Source organism: Callospermophilus lateralis, chromosome 2 (genome assembly GCF_048772815.1).
Source record: "Callospermophilus lateralis isolate mCalLat2 chromosome 2, mCalLat2.hap1, whole genome shotgun sequence".
NCBI lineage: Eukaryota > Metazoa > Chordata > Mammalia > Rodentia > Sciuridae > Callospermophilus > Callospermophilus lateralis.
This window is the reverse complement of record NC_135306.1, coordinates 166805267-166823973: the sequence shown is the minus strand read 5'-3', so window position 1 is coordinate 166823973 and position 18707 is coordinate 166805267. Positions and strand designations below refer to the sequence as shown.

The 18707-nt window shown below is 39.7% G+C and overlaps 1 protein-coding gene across 1 annotated transcript in view; it reads left to right on the top strand.

Annotated features, from left to right (window-relative positions):
• Nucleotides 1–18707, top strand: part of Sergef (secretion regulating guanine nucleotide exchange factor) — a 226498-nt gene that overhangs the window by 20951 nt on the left and 186840 nt on the right. The window contains 2 exon segments of the mRNA XM_076846972.1: nt 321–383; nt 4082–4240. Of these exon segments, the coding sequence (XP_076703087.1) occupies nt 321–383; nt 4082–4240 (222 nt within the window).

Sequence of the window (18707 nt, the reverse complement as noted above, 5' to 3'; positions counted from 1 at the left end):
TTTCTATTACCAACTAATACCAGAAGCTTGTTTCTAGCTTTCCCACTTTTCACATTTGAACTTTCCTTTCCTCTCTGGTATTGAGGAACCTGTCTTCTTAATTCTCAGTATATTTACTTCTCTATTTCACTCCCTAGTAGGTTCCAGTCTCCCACCATGCAGCCATCTTCTTGGCCAGTGCTGCTGACTCATACCTGCCTGTGCTGGCTGAGTTTCTCCTCACACCTAGGTGGTGATGGCTCACGGTCCCTCCTCCACCCAGTTTGTTCTGTTATCAACATAATTGAAAAGAAAAAATTTTTTTTTTTTTTTTTTTGTAGGCCTAGAGAATTCTAAAGCAATATGTGTTCTTGCTGGCTCAGACCACTCAGCTTCATTAACAGGTAGGTACCAGCTCTTTCACAGTTTAGTATGCCATTCAGAACTTTGTGAGTGATGGCCTAGAGTGTTGATATTTGGATACGGGGGAAGGTAATAGATTTTAAAGCCAGAATTCTGATGCCCCCACTGGTATAATCTTATGCAGATTATTTTACCATTTTTTGTCCATTTCCTTATCTATAAAATACTTTGTGGGTAATTATGAAAATTAAATATGATAATGTTAAGCACTCACATAAAACATAGGCTTACTTCATTTTCTTCTGAGTTTGCTTTCTCAATTACACGAGAAGGATGAGAATATTTTCTCAGGGTAATTGCAATGGTTAAATCATATAATGAACAGTAAATTTATATATAGTCATGAGTTGCTCAGTGAAGGGGTTACCTAATCCATTTCTATGTCTAATATAACTAAATGCTATCTTTCTATACTTTCTAGCTGTTTAATCTCAGACTAACCTATTTTATTCATCTATATCTTTTTAATTCGTTTATCTCTGTTTTCTCTATTTTGATAACTTACATATATATATATTCTTTCATCTGTTCTTTAACTTAATGTACCTATATATAAATAAGCCTACAAGTTTTATTCTCTGATCTGCTTTATATTATTATGTATTTTCCTATTTCATCCCTTTATTTCTATCTTTTCCATATCCATTTTTCTATCTAATATATTTTTTTCTTTCACACTGTAGTTTTCTATCTGGCTATGTGTCCACCCATCCATTGGACATGCTCATCATGTTGTCCTATTGATTCATATTGTCCTATTGTCTGCTGGTAGGGCTAGACTGGAGGCTGCACCTCTCAGAGATTTAATATTTTTTATAAGACCTCCACTCATAATTGAATGCATTTCATTTTTAAGCAAAAGGAGGGACATTCATACTTAGTGTTCTTTGTGTTTTACGTGGAAATTCAGGTGTGTATTAATGGTAAATTAATGGTGGCATGCATTCTCCCATATCAAATTTACAACACACTCCTGTTGTTTCCAGAGCACCAGAGTCATAGTGAGAGAGTTTAAATACTTTACAAATTCTGAGCTATGCATAATTAGTTGCTTAATGAGTTTAAAACAAAAAGTAACAAAAGAAACATCTACTTTTAGTGTGCGACTCACATTAGCTAGATTTTTGTTTGTCAAAGTGTTAAGTTGAAATGAATGCTAAGTGTAAGCAACACTACTGGGCACCTGGTTTCACCTCTCCTTTTACAGAGGAAGCATTGGAGACTCCAAGATGAGAAGTGAGTTGTTCCAGCCTACAGTCAATGAGGGAGGGGGAGCTTCTCTCTGAGTGTAAAAGTAGACTGAGTCAGACATTTCTCCTGTGTTCTAAACAATTTGAAATGGCTGACATTATATACACCATAGAAATTGTCTGATCTCCTGCTAATGTCGATTTCTTAAAAAGTCTTGTGATTAGTAAATTATTTCATATGTGGCACTGTTCCTATGGTATTTTTTATACATCTAAACTTTGAATATTTTTTGAGATTTAATCATAACATTGACCATTTTGAAGTGTCTATTTAGTCATTTTTAGTATATTCACAAACTGAATTGGTTTTCAGTATTTTGAAAGTGATTTAAAAATTGTCAAGGGCTGGGATTGTGGCTCAGTGGTAGAGCGCTCGCCTAGGGCGGGACCCGGGTTCGATGCTCAGCACCACATAAAAATAAAGGCATTGTGTTGTGTCCATCTACACCTAAAAAATAAATGTTTTAAAAAATTGTCAAGATTAATAATCCTCCTTTCTCATCTAGTTCAAGTTGTTAACACATTGGATTTTGTTCAGTGCTCTTTAGACCTTTTTTCTGGAGTCCTTGAAGATTGTGTAACTCTTTGGCATTGCAGCAGAATTTAATTTTACCTGCTGATGCAACAGTGTAATGATCCTCATGTGGAAGTCATTTGTCTTTCAAAAAGATGTTAGATGAACTAAGATAGATTAAGGCTTAATACAAATTGTGCTTTATCACCAGTGGCATCTTCATAGCTCACCAATTTACTTAATGGATTGATATTTTGCTGAGGGGCTTTCTTTACCCTCTTATATGGGATTCTCATACTTCGTACACCTTGATGAAGTCCAAGGAGGTTGCCCTTTCTCTGAGAATGAAGTATACCAAATTCACTTCAAAAAACTGCAGAAAATCAGTGCTGCAGGGTTTCCTAGGTGGCAAAAAGGCTTCAATAATTTACATTCTGCCATTTAGAGTTGAGGAAACAGAGTCCCAGAATGTGGAGTGAAGTGCTCAGTGTCAAATAGTGACCAAATAGTAGATGGCACTTGAACTAGAGACCTCTGAGCCCTGCTCTAGTGTCCTTTCATGCTACTCTTTGGCTTTTGATTAGTTTTTGGAAATATATCAGCAGCCCTAGGGCAAGCAATATTATAAAGTTTTATTGGCAGGTCACAAAATGCGTGGAAGCTGAGTTGGTTTTTAGTTCCCTTATTGACTATGAGTTCTTATTAACCATGTGAGCTTGAAAAGTCATTTAACATCTTCCAGGTTTGATTAACTTATCTTCTAGAACAGGGCTGTCTGATAGAAATAAAATGTGAGCCACAATTCAAAAAGTAAAAAGAAACAGTTGGAAATGAACTTTAATATTATATGTACTTTAACTCAGTATATTCAAAATAGTATTTCAGTGTGTAATTTATATTAAAATTAGTAATGAGGTACACTTCTCTTTTGTACCAAGTTTTTGCAGTTCACTCTGTATTTTTTTACTTCTAAGATATCTCAGTTTGGACTACCCACATTTCAAGTGTTCAGTAGCCACATATGGCTAGTGCTATTGGTTCGTACAGTTTTAGAATCTTGAAGTGTTAGGGCTGAGAAAGCTTATAGAGCAACTGAGTAGTCATGGCTTCATTTTGTTTGACCTTTCATCTAAAAGATATATTTGAACTTGAATATCTTTTAGACAGACATGTGCTTTCTGGTTTACCACAGTTGCCACCAATTGTTCTTGTTCCAGCATCGTCAGTCATGTTATCTGCCCTTCTGGACCAACTACCCTCCTTTCCACTACACAGGCTTTAGAGAGGCAGTGATTTGTCCAAGGTCAATAGCTAGTTGGTGGATCCAGGAATAGAAGCCAGAGTCACTTGACTCTGAATTTGCTTTTTTTTTCCTGTTAAATCACAATGGCAGTCATTTCTGTTTATATTACAAGATTATTGTGAGGTTGAAATGCTGCACAGATGTGATGTGGTAGCTTTATATTTTCTGCTGGACAGGATAAACAATGAAAATAATCCTATGTTTCTAAAGATTAAATAGAAATAGTTTGTCTTTTAACTTACTATTTTAACAAGTTAAAAAATTTCCCCCCCAAAGGAAATGTGAGCATATATTAAAAAAAATAGAGAAATACGTCTTATAGAGGATAGATGTGGAATGAATATTTGTTGAGTGAATGAAAGAAGAAAAATAACTACACATTCTTACTCCTTAAAGTCCTAAGAACATTTGACTTTGTTTCTATATGTAGAATTTTCATATATCTTATATTTTATTATGCCACACATGTACAATGTATTTTGCTTGGCTCCATTAAACATTATATTATAAGTTAAAAAAAACCACAATTTTTTTAGCCATTTTTTTAGACTTGATTTATTTTCCATAATTTTCAAGTAATGTTTCTTCATCTGTGTTTCCTTTCTGTTTAAGATGCAGGAGAGCTGTATGTTTGGGGAAGTAACAAGCATGGGCAACTGGCTGCTCAGGCTGCTTTTCTTCCTGTGCCCCAGAAAATAGAAGCACATTGCTTTCAGAATGAGAAGGTCACTGCCATCTGGAGTGGGTGGACACACCTGGTTGCTCAGACAGGTGAGAATGCAGCAGAAAATTGGGTGTTAGTAAGAGCTACTGGAGGACTGTCTAAATAGGCAAGAATGCTTAGGGTTTAAGGATTTTTGTTCATGAAAAACTTTAGGGACTGGGAGGGGAAAATCCTGGGGTCTAATTCTGCTATCAACCAGATATATGGCTGTTCCTTTGTGGATCACAGTTTTGTACCCCAAAAGACTGGATTAGGTTAACTCCTGATCCTAAAAGTCGGTGAGGTTTTAAAAAGGAATCCATTGTAGCAAGCATCACCCAGAAATTTGTCCAGGTTGTTGGGGAGTCCTTAGAGCTGAGGAGATGACGGTTTGTATTTCTACCTCAGTCTAAATTAAAAGAATTAGAAGCTGGTTGCAGTGGCATAAATCTGTAATCCCAGTGGCTCAGGAGGCTGAGGCAGGGGGATTGCAAATTCAAAGCCAGCCTCAGTAATGTAGTGAGGCCTTAAGCAACTTAGCAAGACCCTGTCTCAAAATAAAAAATAAAAAGAGTTGGGTAATGTGGCTCAGTAGTTAAGTGCCCGTGGGTTCAACAATCCCTGGTAACCACCCCCTAAAAAAAAAAAAAAAAAAAGTTCAGCCAAAGTAAATATTTCAAGGAAAGATGGAGGCAGGAACATAATTTTGAATAATAGCTGGCATGATATTCTGACTTAAGTTGTATTTACCCTAATAAACTATGTACATTGATCCAGACATCTCTTGTTCCCTCAGATGCTATGCTATCATACCATATAGCTTTTGGCATCTTCATCTTTCTTTGAGTCTTCATCTGTTTCTCATCTTTCCCTTAGGGGAGCTCTTTTGTGGCCTTCATATCCCTGACTTTGTTCTTGGACTTTGTGTTTTATGGCCTCTGTTCATCCCTGCTGTCTAAGAGTTCCTGCTGACTTATACACAATTCCTTGGACAGACAGTTTGTAATTCTTGGGTCTATTGTCATGTAAAGGCCTTCTGAACTTCAGGGGTTCCCTGGCCTGCTCTTGTCTGCTTTGCTAGCAATTTACCCACCTCTAGACTCCCAAATGCCCAGTGACTATTATTCTAGGAGTTTCTGGTTCTTGAAGGTTTTCAGTCAGCTTCTTCTGTTTTTGATAAGTCACACATACTACACATTTGTATACACAAACAGACTTGTAAGCATTCATTTCTGTGATGCTTTTAATTGATATTTAAAAAGTTTTATGATCATTCTGGAATAAAGGCCTGTATAACAAATATGTATAGTAAAATTTTCATATTACCACTTCAGAAGATGCTCAAAGGAAAATGTATTGTTCATTTGGAGGAAGATTATGTCTCAGAGAAGTTCAGACTGCTTAAAGATTGGGCCCATCTAGAGAAGCTTTGCTTGAAGAGACATTGAGCATAGTAACTGCTTATTTGTATGCCTGCTGATATGAATTTTTTTTTTCCTTCAGTCAGTAAGCTCTGTGGAGCCACCATATTGCTTTTATTCACTTCTGTGACTCCACTGCCTATCTGAGAATGTAGTTGTTTTCCTTTGTCAGACTGTTTCCAGTTTAAAAGAGACTAAACATTCAAATACATTTAAGGCAGGATAGACAGCTAGGATTTCTGATCTCTTTCCTGGGACTCACTGGTTCTTGAACAGAAGGCTTCAGTTTGTCTCTTTGGATTCAGGATCCCAACCAAAGCAGTTAATATGTATGGGACACCTATTAAACAATGTAATAAGCCTTGGAGAAATGAGGAGAAAGACATGGGCCATGCCTTCTCTCAAGAATTTGTAGATAGACTTAAGTCTAAGAATATGGAGATGGACAACTTTTCCATCCACCCTACAAATAGTGATTATGTTGATGTGCCATACTTGGTATTAGATGTAAATATTGCCTTTAAGGTGTCTACCAGGGGAGACAGACCTGTAATGAAATTTCAGCACATTTCCAGTATGATGTGCAACAATACTGCTAAATACAAAAGTAGACAAAAACTAGCCATAGTCTGAGTAATTAGGTGTTAACAGGTAGGTATTTCATGGTTAGTCTTCAAAGAGTCACAGTGCAGTACACTATACTTACTATCAAATGGTAGTAAGTTTGGTTGAGTCTGTCAGTATACCCTTTAATGAGTTAGGAAGTAGACTAATGAAAGACATAAAGGTTTTTTTTCTTTTTTTTTCAAGTACTGTAACTGATGTTGATTCCCATGTCTGGGTCAGCAGCCCAGCCCTTGGAGTGTGAGGTTGGAACCCACATCCCTGACACTGTCTGAGTTATTCCAGTTGCTTTGGAGCTCAGCTTAAGGTTTCCACTGCCACTTGAGAGCATGATTTTTGGTAACATTTCCGCTGTTTAATTAACTTGTTAATTTAGTTCATTTGTTTATGTACATTGCCACATTCCCCTTTCTTCTGAGTCCATAATGGTTAAAAGCTGGGAATGTTTGAGTGTCCTGATTGTTGTACTGAATTTTGGGTACATGGGAGTTTCCTACTATTTGATTCACCAATTTTGTGTTTCTTCTAGCAGTGGAAGCCCTTGCCCTGGCCTGATGTCATTGAGAAGAAACACCCAGGGCTTCCATTTAATCAGACTCAGCTGATCACATTAATGGGAACAAGATTTCCTTGCAGGGTCAGAAGCAGCTCATTAGTGGAATGAGGAATTATTTGATTCTGGTTGTTTTCATAAGCTCCAGTGGCAAATTATTCCTGGGATGTACTTGTAGGCTGTAAGAGCACATAGCTATTCTTATCTGTCTGAGAAACGCTGGCTGTGTGATACTGAGAATAAAAGAGTTTGTGGATAGTGACCATATATCTGGCCAGAAAGATGGAATGGGATAGCATGAGAAAAAGGGAGAGCACTTTGCTTTTCCCCTTCTCTATAGGGTCTATACCAGTGTTTCTCAACCAGAGGTTGAGACATTGCAGTGGCTGGAGACATTTGTGATTGTCACAACTCGGGGTTGCTACTGGTATCCAGTGAACAGAGGGCAAGGCTACTATTAAACATCTTAAAATGCAAACATAGTCCCTCTACTCCTATAATAAAGAAATTATCTAGTCCCAAATGTTAATTCTGTCCAAGACTGACATAATATCCCTAGTGGTAGGTGCTTAGCTAAGGCAGTTCACATGGTATCAGATAACTTTACAGACTTTATGGGAATCTGGGATGTGCTCTCTGCTCCCCTCTCAAGTCTGGTGTCTGCCTGCAGTGTTCGCAATGGAAAAATACTTTTCTGTTAGTCACAGCCACTTGGAAAGAGTCCAAGAGAACCTGTTCTAATCTGGGAGAGTTGGCAAGGGTACCTGTGTCTCAGGCTGGTGGAACCGCATTCTAGAAACCTTTCTCAAGCTGCTTGATAATCCTGATCATTGTTCTCAGGAACTTCATGGGACTCCTGGGTGACTATCCAGGCTCAGTGACCTGCAGCTGTATCATTTGAGATTCATGATTTCCTGGCTAGTGGTGCTTCTAGTGAGAGTTGAATGGCAGATCTGGTCCTTTCCTATTTTGGTGACCTTGATTAAGTCACATCACCTGTCTAGGCCTCAGTTTTCTCATCTCTTAAGTAGGATATTAAAACCTACCTGTATTCTGCATAGGGTTGTTGTGAGGTTCAAATGAATCTGTGTGAAAGATCCCAACTAATTGTAAAATGCACAATTGCCTGAGATTGGGATATGTAAGTGCATTCTGGAGTCAGTAGCTGCTTATAGAAGGAATTATATCCCAGCGAGATCTGTGCTGAATTTGAGACATACTAGCTTCTGCCCCAAATGACTCATAAGCTGGCTAGGGGATGTGACAGTTTCCACATCTTTTTTTTTTTTTTTTAATTGTAAATGGACACACTATCTTTGTTTATTTACTTATTTTTTATGTGATGCTGAGGATTGAATCCAGTGCCTCACACAGGCAAGGCAAGTACTCTATCACTGAGCTACAGTCCCAGCTCCAATTTCTACATCTTGATGGGGCCAAGTTTCCTAAAGTCTTTTTCACTCATTGTGGTAGGCAAGTGGCTTTTTCAGGCTGTTAACAGTTTGGAAGATCTCCGTAGATAATTTTACCTATTAAAATTGATTCTTTATAGCATTCATCCCAATTTTTCATTGTGTACATCTGTTTGTAGTCTTACTTGTTTAACATATAGATCATAAATTCCATGCTTGCAATGTTGGTTTTGTTCATGGCTGCATCGCTAGCATATAACCTAGGCATGGCACTAGTAAGTGGATGATTCATAGCAAATTGCTGAATGAAGAAATAAATGGAAAGGTAAGAGAAACACGGGCTGTGACATCAGACAGAGCAAGGTTTAATCTTAGTTTCATCAGCTTACTTACAGCATTGCTGTGGGCAGTGCCCTCGTGTCCATATCTATTGTCACTGTTATAGTTGTCTAGTCTCTTTAGTTCTCATGGAGGTATGGCCCTTTCCTTTTTTTGTGTGTGTGTGTGTGTGTGTAGGATTCTTTGACTAACTTCCCCTCCCACTAGACTATAAGCTCCATGAGGCAGGAGTCATGTTTGGTTTTGTTCACCATTGTATCCTAGTTCCTAGCAAAGTAATTGGCACATATGAAGTAGGTGCTTGATACATGTTGGACAAATGAGTTAAACCTAGCTTCTCTGAATGTATTTCCTTATTAGGAAAGTGGGAAAGCAGTTGCTGACTGGGCATAAGGATTAAATCAGATGATGTAGTACATCATCCAGCACAGGACTGGGCTCATGTGCCTATTAGTATACATCTGCCCTTTGGAACTTTGGAGCTTTCTGGAGGTTGGGTGCTCTTCTCTTTCCGGAAGAGGTCTCTGGTTATGCGTGCTTCTTTAACAATTTTATTCAGGACTATCCTGAAGAATAAAGAAAGATCAGTGCTTACAGATGCTAAGTGATGGTTGCTGGTGATTGATTAGAATTTCAAGGGGAATGATTTTCCCAAGGTCCAAATGTTAATGTGGGGTTAGTCAGAATGTCTAGAATCTGTTTGCTTTCCGCATGCTGGAAGCTTTCCCTGAACCGTGCTGTATCCCAAAGTAGCCTTGTGGTCTCACAAGGGATATGGATTGAAAAACTGAAATCAAATACAGAGAGTTCTTTGACATTCTTTACTTTTTTTCTTCAGTGTCACCTAATAAAGTGCTAGAGTCTTGAAAGTTTTAGAGAATCAGAGATGGAAAAAACATCTTACTCACCTGGCAAATGAAAAAACTGAAACCAAGAGAAAAAAAAAGTGATTTTATGGCAACATTTAAACTAGAATTTCATTTCTGCTTTCCAGTAAATTTTTTTCCCTCTCCCTCACTGTCCTCCTGATTCTTGGTAATACCTTTTGAATGAAATATTTTTTATTTCTCTAAAGAGAGGAATTGCATGGTATGTGTGGAAAGGACTACTTCGGAGCCTATCTTCTTTCTTCAGAAGTCACAGACTAAGAAATGTTTTATTGTATTTGATGTCTGAGCATTAGTGAAATCCAAGCTCAGCCATTGATTCACACTAAACTGAGTTTATAAATATACCTAATGCTGATTTTTCTGTTTTGGGGCCAAGATCCTTTGCAGAATAGAGTGACAGTGTACATTACTGCATCTTCTTTGGGACCATATATCATGAAACCTCAACCGAGCCCAGGGAGATTCTGACCTCATGGGCTCTATTTAAAGTAGGTGCCTTGGAATTGATGATGCTTGTTCTTTACTACTTTTAAAACCCAATGATTGAAAGTCAAACAGAACCCAAAGACTACTCTGAAATGGATGTTTTGCTTATTAATAGAGTCATTTGTTTTTATTTTAGGATCCTTAGAATGTCAGTAATGACATTCTAATGGCCTGACTACTTCCGGTTTGGAGATGGGGAAGCTGAGGACTAAGCAGGGGGAGGCACAGGTATGAGTGAAGGAGCTAGGATCAGAACTCGTCTTGTGACTCTCCATCCAGTCCTCTTTCTGCTTTTCGTGTTCTCTCTAGGGATGACGAAGAAATGTGGATGACTTAAAACTAGTTAAATCCAGGAACCTGACAAGGAATGATGATTCCTTCTTTATAAAAAGTTATGCTTTAGGAAAGCTCTGCTTCTTACCTGGAGGGTGTAGCCCTAGATTCCCTTAGTGGATATGTGTGTGGAGTAGAAACTGAGATAATGCCTAGGAGTGAGGGGTCAGGAGGTCTATTCGAGAATTCATAGAAGTAGCTGCATTTCTAGTTATGATAACACAAACAGCAATTATAATCTGATGGATCATCCTTATTACTATAAAGTGCTTTCACATTATATGAAGGTGGCAAGATGAATGTTATGCTTACCTCAGATGAGTCCCTCATTGGTAAACTACATTTCCCTGGACTATGTGTATGGGCAGAGCCAAACTTGAACCCACAAGCCTCCTACTATAAATCCAATTTATATATTTCTCAGAATGCTCTAACTCATTAACTAAGCTTCTTTTATGCTTCAAAGAAGCATATTTTCCCAACATTTGCCAGTGACACTACATTCTTCCAAGCAATGAATAAAGAAATTCTTAGTTATGTTTGATCCTCCAGCAGCCATTTGTAGAACACTTATCTATGTGCATATAGTATTGTGTTGTAGAATACAGGGAACTATAAAATCAGAGCTACCTTCAGGAAACTGTGGTTGGATGAACAAAATTAAACATTTAGTAGAAGAATCAAAATGTGGCATGGGTCCTGAGGAGTTGCCTAGACATCCAGAGCTCTAAGGTTTCAGGAGAAGGAAAGGTCACGGTGGCTGACAGTGGTCAGGGAACAGTGTGAAATTGTGGTTAGGTTTTGGGCAGGTCATGTTCTAATAGGTGGATAGCTTGAGAGTTGGTTCCGTTGCTTTCTCTTTGTCCTTTGGCAATACTCTAAACACCCTGGCTTGCTTTTTCCCATCTGGCCAATAGGATGTTGTGAACATAATGAACTTTTTGGGCCATTTCTGTTCTGAAATTCTGTCCTATGAAAAATACAACTGGCCTAAGAAAATAATCATGGATGTATTCAAAGATGAATATAATGCAGTCATTCATTGCAGCTTAATTTATAAGGACAAAAACATAGACAAATAAGTGAAACTCAAGGGAGATTGGTTAAATAAATTGTGGTACAACGATATGTTGGAATATATAGTCATTATATAAAATGTTTTAGAAGAATATTTAGTGACAGAGAAATAGGCTCCTCAGATAATGAAAAGACCAGATTATAAATTACTACACTCTAACTCTTAATTTGTTTTTCTTTTTTAAAGAAAGAATGTTTGTATAGAAAATAATAGAAGGAAAAGTGTGTGAATAGTATATTTGGTGGGATATGAGTGAATTTTCTTTTTTATTTTCTATTCCAAATATTTAATTGCAATCTGATTATGTCCCTCACAAATGTTATTTTACAATTAATTAAAATGGTTTTCCCCTAAGTCTAGGGATTATGGATCCTTTTCCAGCCATTCCTATGTAGATGTCCTTGACAAGTCTTTTCCACGGGCCTCAGTTGAGAGGTCTCATGGAAAAGAGGCAAGAGAGTATAGCAGGAGGCAGGAAAGTGGGTATCTGTTTTTGTCTCAGTCATGAGTCAGCTTGATGACTTCTGAACATCCTTGAGCCTTGGTTTCCTCCTTTGAAAAGAGGAGTTGGAGGTCACAAAAGTTTCTTTGAGTTTCAAAATAAATTTGTTCCTAAAGTCCTTCACTTTTGTGGAACCAGCTGAGAGGCCTGATTGGATTCTTGAGCCTGGCCTCCTTACTTTCTCTTTGGCTTCTCTGAATTCAGGCTCAGAGAAGGCAATTTCTGCTGTTGATAGTTCAGGTTTGGAATGGAGTGGGAGCTCGTGGATGGTGATGTGAGCTGGCAGGATGTAGAAAGCATATTAAACCACTAGAGGGAAGCATTGTTTGATTACGACCCCTTCCCACCTTGTTATTTGCTCTATCTGCAGGTGAAGAATATCCTTGATTTGTCTGCAGGTTTCAGATTCTAGGAATTAAAAAAAATTTTAAAAAATTCCAGAATTAAAAAAAAGATTTTGAACATCACCCAGTAATATTCTCAATGTGTTGTAGATGCGAGATGATAGATGTCAGGACAGGCAAGTGACCTACTTAAGTCATGCATTATTCTTTCAGGGTCTGCATTATAGGTGCAGAAGATAGCTACAGATAGAGCCAGCATGTAATCATTTTTGTCCAGAAAGAGTGAACAGTTCCTAAGATTGGGTAGGAACCTAAGGGATCTAGCAGTATATACCTTAACTGACCTTGAGAGGCCTGGAGATAGAGAAGAAAAGATATAACCCTGACCCAAGGAGCTCATCTCTGATAGGGAGAGCACATGCAAACATGGATGTGACTCTAGTATGTATTTTCCATGCCTGGTGTTCTTTCTGGTATCAGATCCAGCTTGTGGTGGTAGCTTGAAAGCTGTTTAGGGAAGATCCTGCAGGTGATCTTAATGAATGATAGCCTTCAAGGTTAATGAGATTCCCTGGCCACACCCAGTTTGTTATTTCTAGTGAATTTCTTGCAAGCAGTGGTTGGCCTGTTTATATGACATGCCTTTACATTTCTTGAGGTTTGCAAGGAATGCTGACAGTTTTGTTTCCCACCTCCCAGAGACTTTGATACCTGGGCTGTGGGCTGACTTTATTTTTGGTTTGCAGGTGCCCACCAGACCTAAACATTGTGGTAGAGAGGAACTGTATACTTCCTGGAAGTCAGGTAGCTGCATGACCTTGGGCAAGTTAATTCCTCTCTTTGGGCAGGGAGGTCAGTCTCTCAGCTGTAGTTGTGTCATCTCTGTCACAAGAGATGGAGATCTGGTGTTATTTTTGGCTTTTGTGTTTTGCCATGAATACCCATTGATCTGTGGTCTGGAGAAGTGCAAAGTATGTCTTACCTGAAACAGAAACACGACTCACCCTTTATGAAGTGGGTATGTTGGATAAGGGGCTTGTCCCAAAGCCAAGTGCAGCAAGGTCTGGAGGGCCACCAGATGGCAGCAGTGGGCAGGCAGACAGCCTTAGGGGAGGAGGTGAGTAGGGCCAGCATCCAGAGGCTGTCTTAGTAAGGTCAGAGCTGAAAAGACCTCAATACCATATAGTGCTTTCTTGTGAGAAGAATTGAAATTGGTCTGGCCCTCAGTTTACTACCCCACCTAGGAGCTGGGAGACAAATTGGAACCTCTGTAGGTGAGCTAGAGATGGGATAGGAAGGACATTGTTCCTGATTTCTTTGAGGGTCTGATCCTAATAATTTCCACCTATTATCTTTTTAGCTTCCCTCTGCTCTGACCAACTCCTCACCCCTCCCTGTGGCCATTTTGTTCCAGGTCAAGGCCTCCCATCAGGTTGTGCTGTGGATGGAATTGGGGGTCATCCTTCAGCCTGCACATCCAACTAGTAGGTAGGCTTAAAGCCTTGTCAGAGGCATGTTGCAGTAAGATATGAGTTATAATTGGTTGAACAAACACAAAAATGTTTTTCATATTCCCAAGGGAGTCAGATATGGGCAGGGGACAAATTTTTGGCAAACACTATATATTACTGGTACTGCCACTTACAGATTTCCTCATTACCTTCTGAGGTAAAGTTCACTTTCCTTGCATTCTGGATAATATTGAGGTTCAAAGAGGCCAAGTGGCTTCTCTAAAGTAACAGCTAGTTAAAGAAAGCTGATACTTGAACCCTACTGGTTTGATGTCAAAGCTCATACTCATTTAATTTCATCATGCTATCTCCCCTCAAAGTGACCTCACTGGAAATATAGCAAGTAACTGTATTATTTTTGACAGCTATAACAAAGATCCATGGACTGGGTGGCTTATAAACAACAGAAATTTATTTCTCACAGCCTGGAGAGTCTTTTTTTTTTTGTACTGGGGACTGAACTCAGGGGCATTCAACCACTGAGCCACATCAACACTGAGCCCTTTTTTGTGTATTATTTAGAGACAATTATTTAGGGCCTCACTAAGTTGCTGAGGCTGGCTTTGAACTTGCCTCTTGCCTCAGCCTCCTGAGCCACTGAGATTATAGGAGTGTGCCAATGTGATTACAGGTGTGTGCCTCTGCGCCCGTCCTGGAGAGTCTTAATAAGAGCACTGTTAGATTTGGTTTCTGGTGAGGTCCTGCTTCCTGGTTCATAGTTGGCCATCTTCTCCCATATAGTGGAAGAGGGGAGGGAGCTCTTTGGAGGCCATTCTATAAGAGCACACTTCCTGTTAACGAAGGCTGCACTCTTATGATTCAGTCAACTTCCAAAGACCCCACTCCCTTATACCTCAAATTGGGAGTTATAATTTCAACCTAACCTAACCCTAATTTTGGTAGGATACATTCAGTCTCTAACAGAGTCCTCTAAATTTTAGGGCAGAGTGGAACAAATATTTTGTCTTTTTTCCCTGATGAAAGCTTGTAAGAAGTTGTGGTGGGCTGCTGAAGCAAAGGCCTTTGAAGCAGTGCCTGATGGAGCAGGTAATTATGGAGCGGGTTAGGGAGTGGTGGCTGGAAAAGCCCTCACAAAGAAGGTGAGCATGTTCTCTTGATCTGTGTTCTAGCTGTTCTCTTTGGCAGGGATGCTGTTTCTCTGATTCCTACTTAGCTACTGCTTCCCTTCTGTTGATTTCTTCCCAAAGGCCACCTCTCACAATCTACTCCCTACCCGATTTTATTTTCCATTATAGCAGTTTTCACTGCTTGAACTCATAGTGTCATTATTTATTGCTTATTTGCCATTCTCTCCTCACTGAGTGGGAGCCTCGTGCAGTTTTCATCTGTTTCACTGTTTCACTCAGCTCTGGATCTCCTGGCATAGAATAAAAGCTCAGTGAGTGTTGGTGGCATGAAATAGCTGGAGCTATTGGATGTGGAAACTATGCCATCTCTAGTAGCTGTGCTCAGGAGACCAGGCTTATGGCTCTGCCCTCTTCCCACCTTGCTGGAGAAGACCAGGGACACAGAACTCAAGGACAAAAATGTTTGATGATCCAGTGTTTTAAGTCAACATTGTCCCTGCCTGTCTGCAAGACCTTGCCTTGGTCCTTGGCTTCCTTGTCTGTCTACAATGAGTGGGGCCACCAGCCATGCTTTGAACTCACCAGATGGTTCTGGGAAGGGCTCAGAGGTCCCTGGCAGAGAGCTCAATTTCCATTCAAGAAATCCTCATCTTTCCTGGTGGAGATTGATTTGTTCTAGGAGCTCTCTAAAACTGAGCATTAAGTGACTAGCCTATAATTTTGCCGTCACTTTTAGATTCTTGACAGATGACATTGTGCTTGCCCTTTCTCAGGGGACCTTGCCTGTCTTTTCAATAATCATAGTGACAGCCAATTCCTTAAAGTGCTCTCAGTGTGTGCCAAAAGGAGAGTGGCCCATTTTGAGGAATCTGGGAAGAATCAGCTCTTTCTCAATCTGAGAGTGACTTTAACCTTAACAGGAAGCTTGATGTGGTCAAAAGAGCCCTGAAGACGGCTGGGGGCGTAGCTCAGTTGTAGAGCACTTGTCCTAGGCCCTAGGTTATCCCTATACTACAAACAAGCTCTGAAGAGCTAGTTTCAAGTTCTAATTAGACAATTTGTTGGCTATATCATCCTGAGGACCTCTCTGGGCCTGAATTTCCTCATCTGTAAAAGGAGAATCATAATCCCTAATTTTTCTGCTTTGCAAAGGTATATTATGTCATATACTCATTTACAATTCCTTCCTTCATTCCTTCTCCAGTTTGTTTAGTAACTGTTGTTGCATAGGCAGAACTGAAAGGAGGGTATTCCAGGCAGAAGGAATACTGTGAGCCAGGCTATAGAAGTAGGAAGTATACCCTGTTGTAGCTTACTTGACCTGGGCCATATATGATGAGAATAGTCTGGAAACATCTGAGTTTAATGGGAGTGGGTCCTTGTGAGTAGTGGAAGGAGCCACTGAAGGTTTCTGTGGGGGACAAAGTATGATAATCATGAAAAATGAAAGGGAGACCCTGACTCAGGGTGGCTCTTGCAGGATTCTCTGTTGAAGGCTCATGCTTGCTTTCTACTCCAGGTCTCATCTCTGTGGCTGACATTGAGGTATTCTGGACTCAAGGTGTAGCCCCTTCCTCCAGTGACTGGGTGACTGTTATAAAGCCATGAGATGGGTGGGGACTAGAGTCATCTGGCTCATTGGTCTATCTTTAGTCACTTAGGAAGCCATCATATTACATTTCATCTTGAAGCATTTCTTCAGGGCCTAAAAAGGAGCAGCTTTGGGGCTTCTTCCTACACCTCCCTGACGAGATGGAGGTATGTGAGGAAGGGGTTAATTAATTTATTAAAGAGACACTGTGTGCCAGACATTTTGTCGGGGCTTTACAAACACTGTCTATTGAATCCATATGGAAATTTTGTCAAGTAAGGCTCACTCTCATATTTTATATAGGGAACTGAAGGCATATGAGACATAGGTGCAATCCATCTAGTAACTTTGTACAATGTGAAATGAGGGTCAGAGTTACCTTGTTAACTGTGAGGGTGTGGAGACGATCAAATAAGGTCATGGATGTGAAAGTGCTTTGTAAACTGGAAAGTACTATGTGCACAGGCAGGGTGTTACTAGTACTGCTCCCAGTTAAATTTTTTTTTTTTCTTTTTTAATGCAGTACTAGGGATGAAACTTCGGGTCTTGTGCATGCTAGATAAGTGCTTTATTACTGAGCTATTTCCCCAGTCCTTTTTAGATTTTATTTTGAGGTAGAATCTTACTTGGTTGCCTAGGCTGGCCTTGAATTTGTGATCCTCCTACCTCAATCTCCGGAATAGCTGGGATTACAGGCATATGCCACTGTAATCCTGATCAAATTCTTATTTTCAGTTTTAGTAGGGCCTCTTCTGAGTGGGTTGCTAGAAGGTTCTGACCTTTAGTTTCTCCTCTATGTACCTTCTTCTCCAGCTAGTTCTAGATTCAATGACTGTACTTATTACTTTTCTCTGTTAAGCCCACAGATATGAAAGTACTGTTCATTTTTAGAAATTTATCCCTGTAGTACAAAATTAATATCAAGGTAAGCTTACTTTTTGTCATTTTGGTAAAATAATAATAAATCATGAAATTTAAATGCTTTAAGGAACCTTATCATCCTGATTTGAAGTTTGAGAACATAGAAGCTCAGGGAGAGGAGATGATTTGTTCCCATGGTCTCACTGATAACGGGTAATAGAAACAGTATTAGAACCCACTGGGTCCCTTGTCCATGGCCTCTCCACTGTCCCACATTGCCCCTTTAAACAGAGACTTAAAATGTTTTGTCTCCTTTATGGAGGAAAGATCCAGTTTAATAAATTTCATTATCCTAGCCCCTTTATGTAACAGGGCTGTTTCCGGGTCCTGGCAGATGGTCCATAGTAACAGTGCTTTGCTGATTTGGTTGGAGCTGAGCCTATGAGATGAAAACTCCTGAGTAGCAGATGCCTCTCCCAGTCCCTGGCCATGGAAAAGTCAGCTTCTCCAATGAAGGCACATAGCTTTACTTCTCATGTCTTTGGTGGGACTAGATGTAAACTCTGTGGGGATAGCCTTAAATCATATTAGGTCTTTACACAAGTCACACTGCTGGCTTGGAGATTCTTGGCAGGTGGCTTGCTAGTAAAGGGTGTCTGTTCTGAGGTCTGAAAGTCAAATGGGAACAGGGAGCAGAACAGAATGGAAATTAGCAGATGTGGAAGGGAAAGACAGGTGTCCCACTGTGGCAGTGCCCTACAGATTCTTCTTTTACCATACCATGAGGCCACAGATTGCCAAATGAGCCATCTGAATGAACCCTTGGTACTTGTCACACCACCCTTCAGTCTCCACAATGGACTTTGATTTCAAGCCTCTCCCAGCCCCGTACTTTGAAATCACTGGGACTCTTTAAGTTTTCTGATTATCTTCCATTTCTTGATGAGTTCTTAGATATAATGAATTCTCCTCAGTTGCCTCCTTTGATGATACTTATTACTGTTTCTGCTGTGACAAGTCCCCAAACCACTGACAGTGGAATGAGCATCACCTCCACTGAGTCTTCTGTCTGTACCCCTCCTACTCAGTTATCACCCTTTCAGGGTCTCCAAATGTGAGGGCAGAAGAGTAGTCCTATGTCAGTGGGAATAGCTCTATTAGGACTGAAATAAGTCCCTTATACCTACCTGTCTTGAAGAATCTGGGACAATTTTTCCAGGCGTGGGGTTAGAATAAATTTGAGAGGTCATGTTCCAAGAAGTTTGCACTGGTAGACCACAAACTGTCATCCCAGGGTAGATAGACTTCTTCCCCTCTTTGTTCTTGCCTCTAGGTGAATAAAGTTTGGGAGCAGTCTTTTTTCTCTCCTATTCAAAAATTTAAATCATGATCTCTCATTTACTGAATGCTAATATTTTTGAAAATTGAAGATGCAAATGGTGTATCTAGGGGGATCTCTTGGGGTTTCAGAGGTGAGATCTTGGCTTCCTAACAACTGTTTA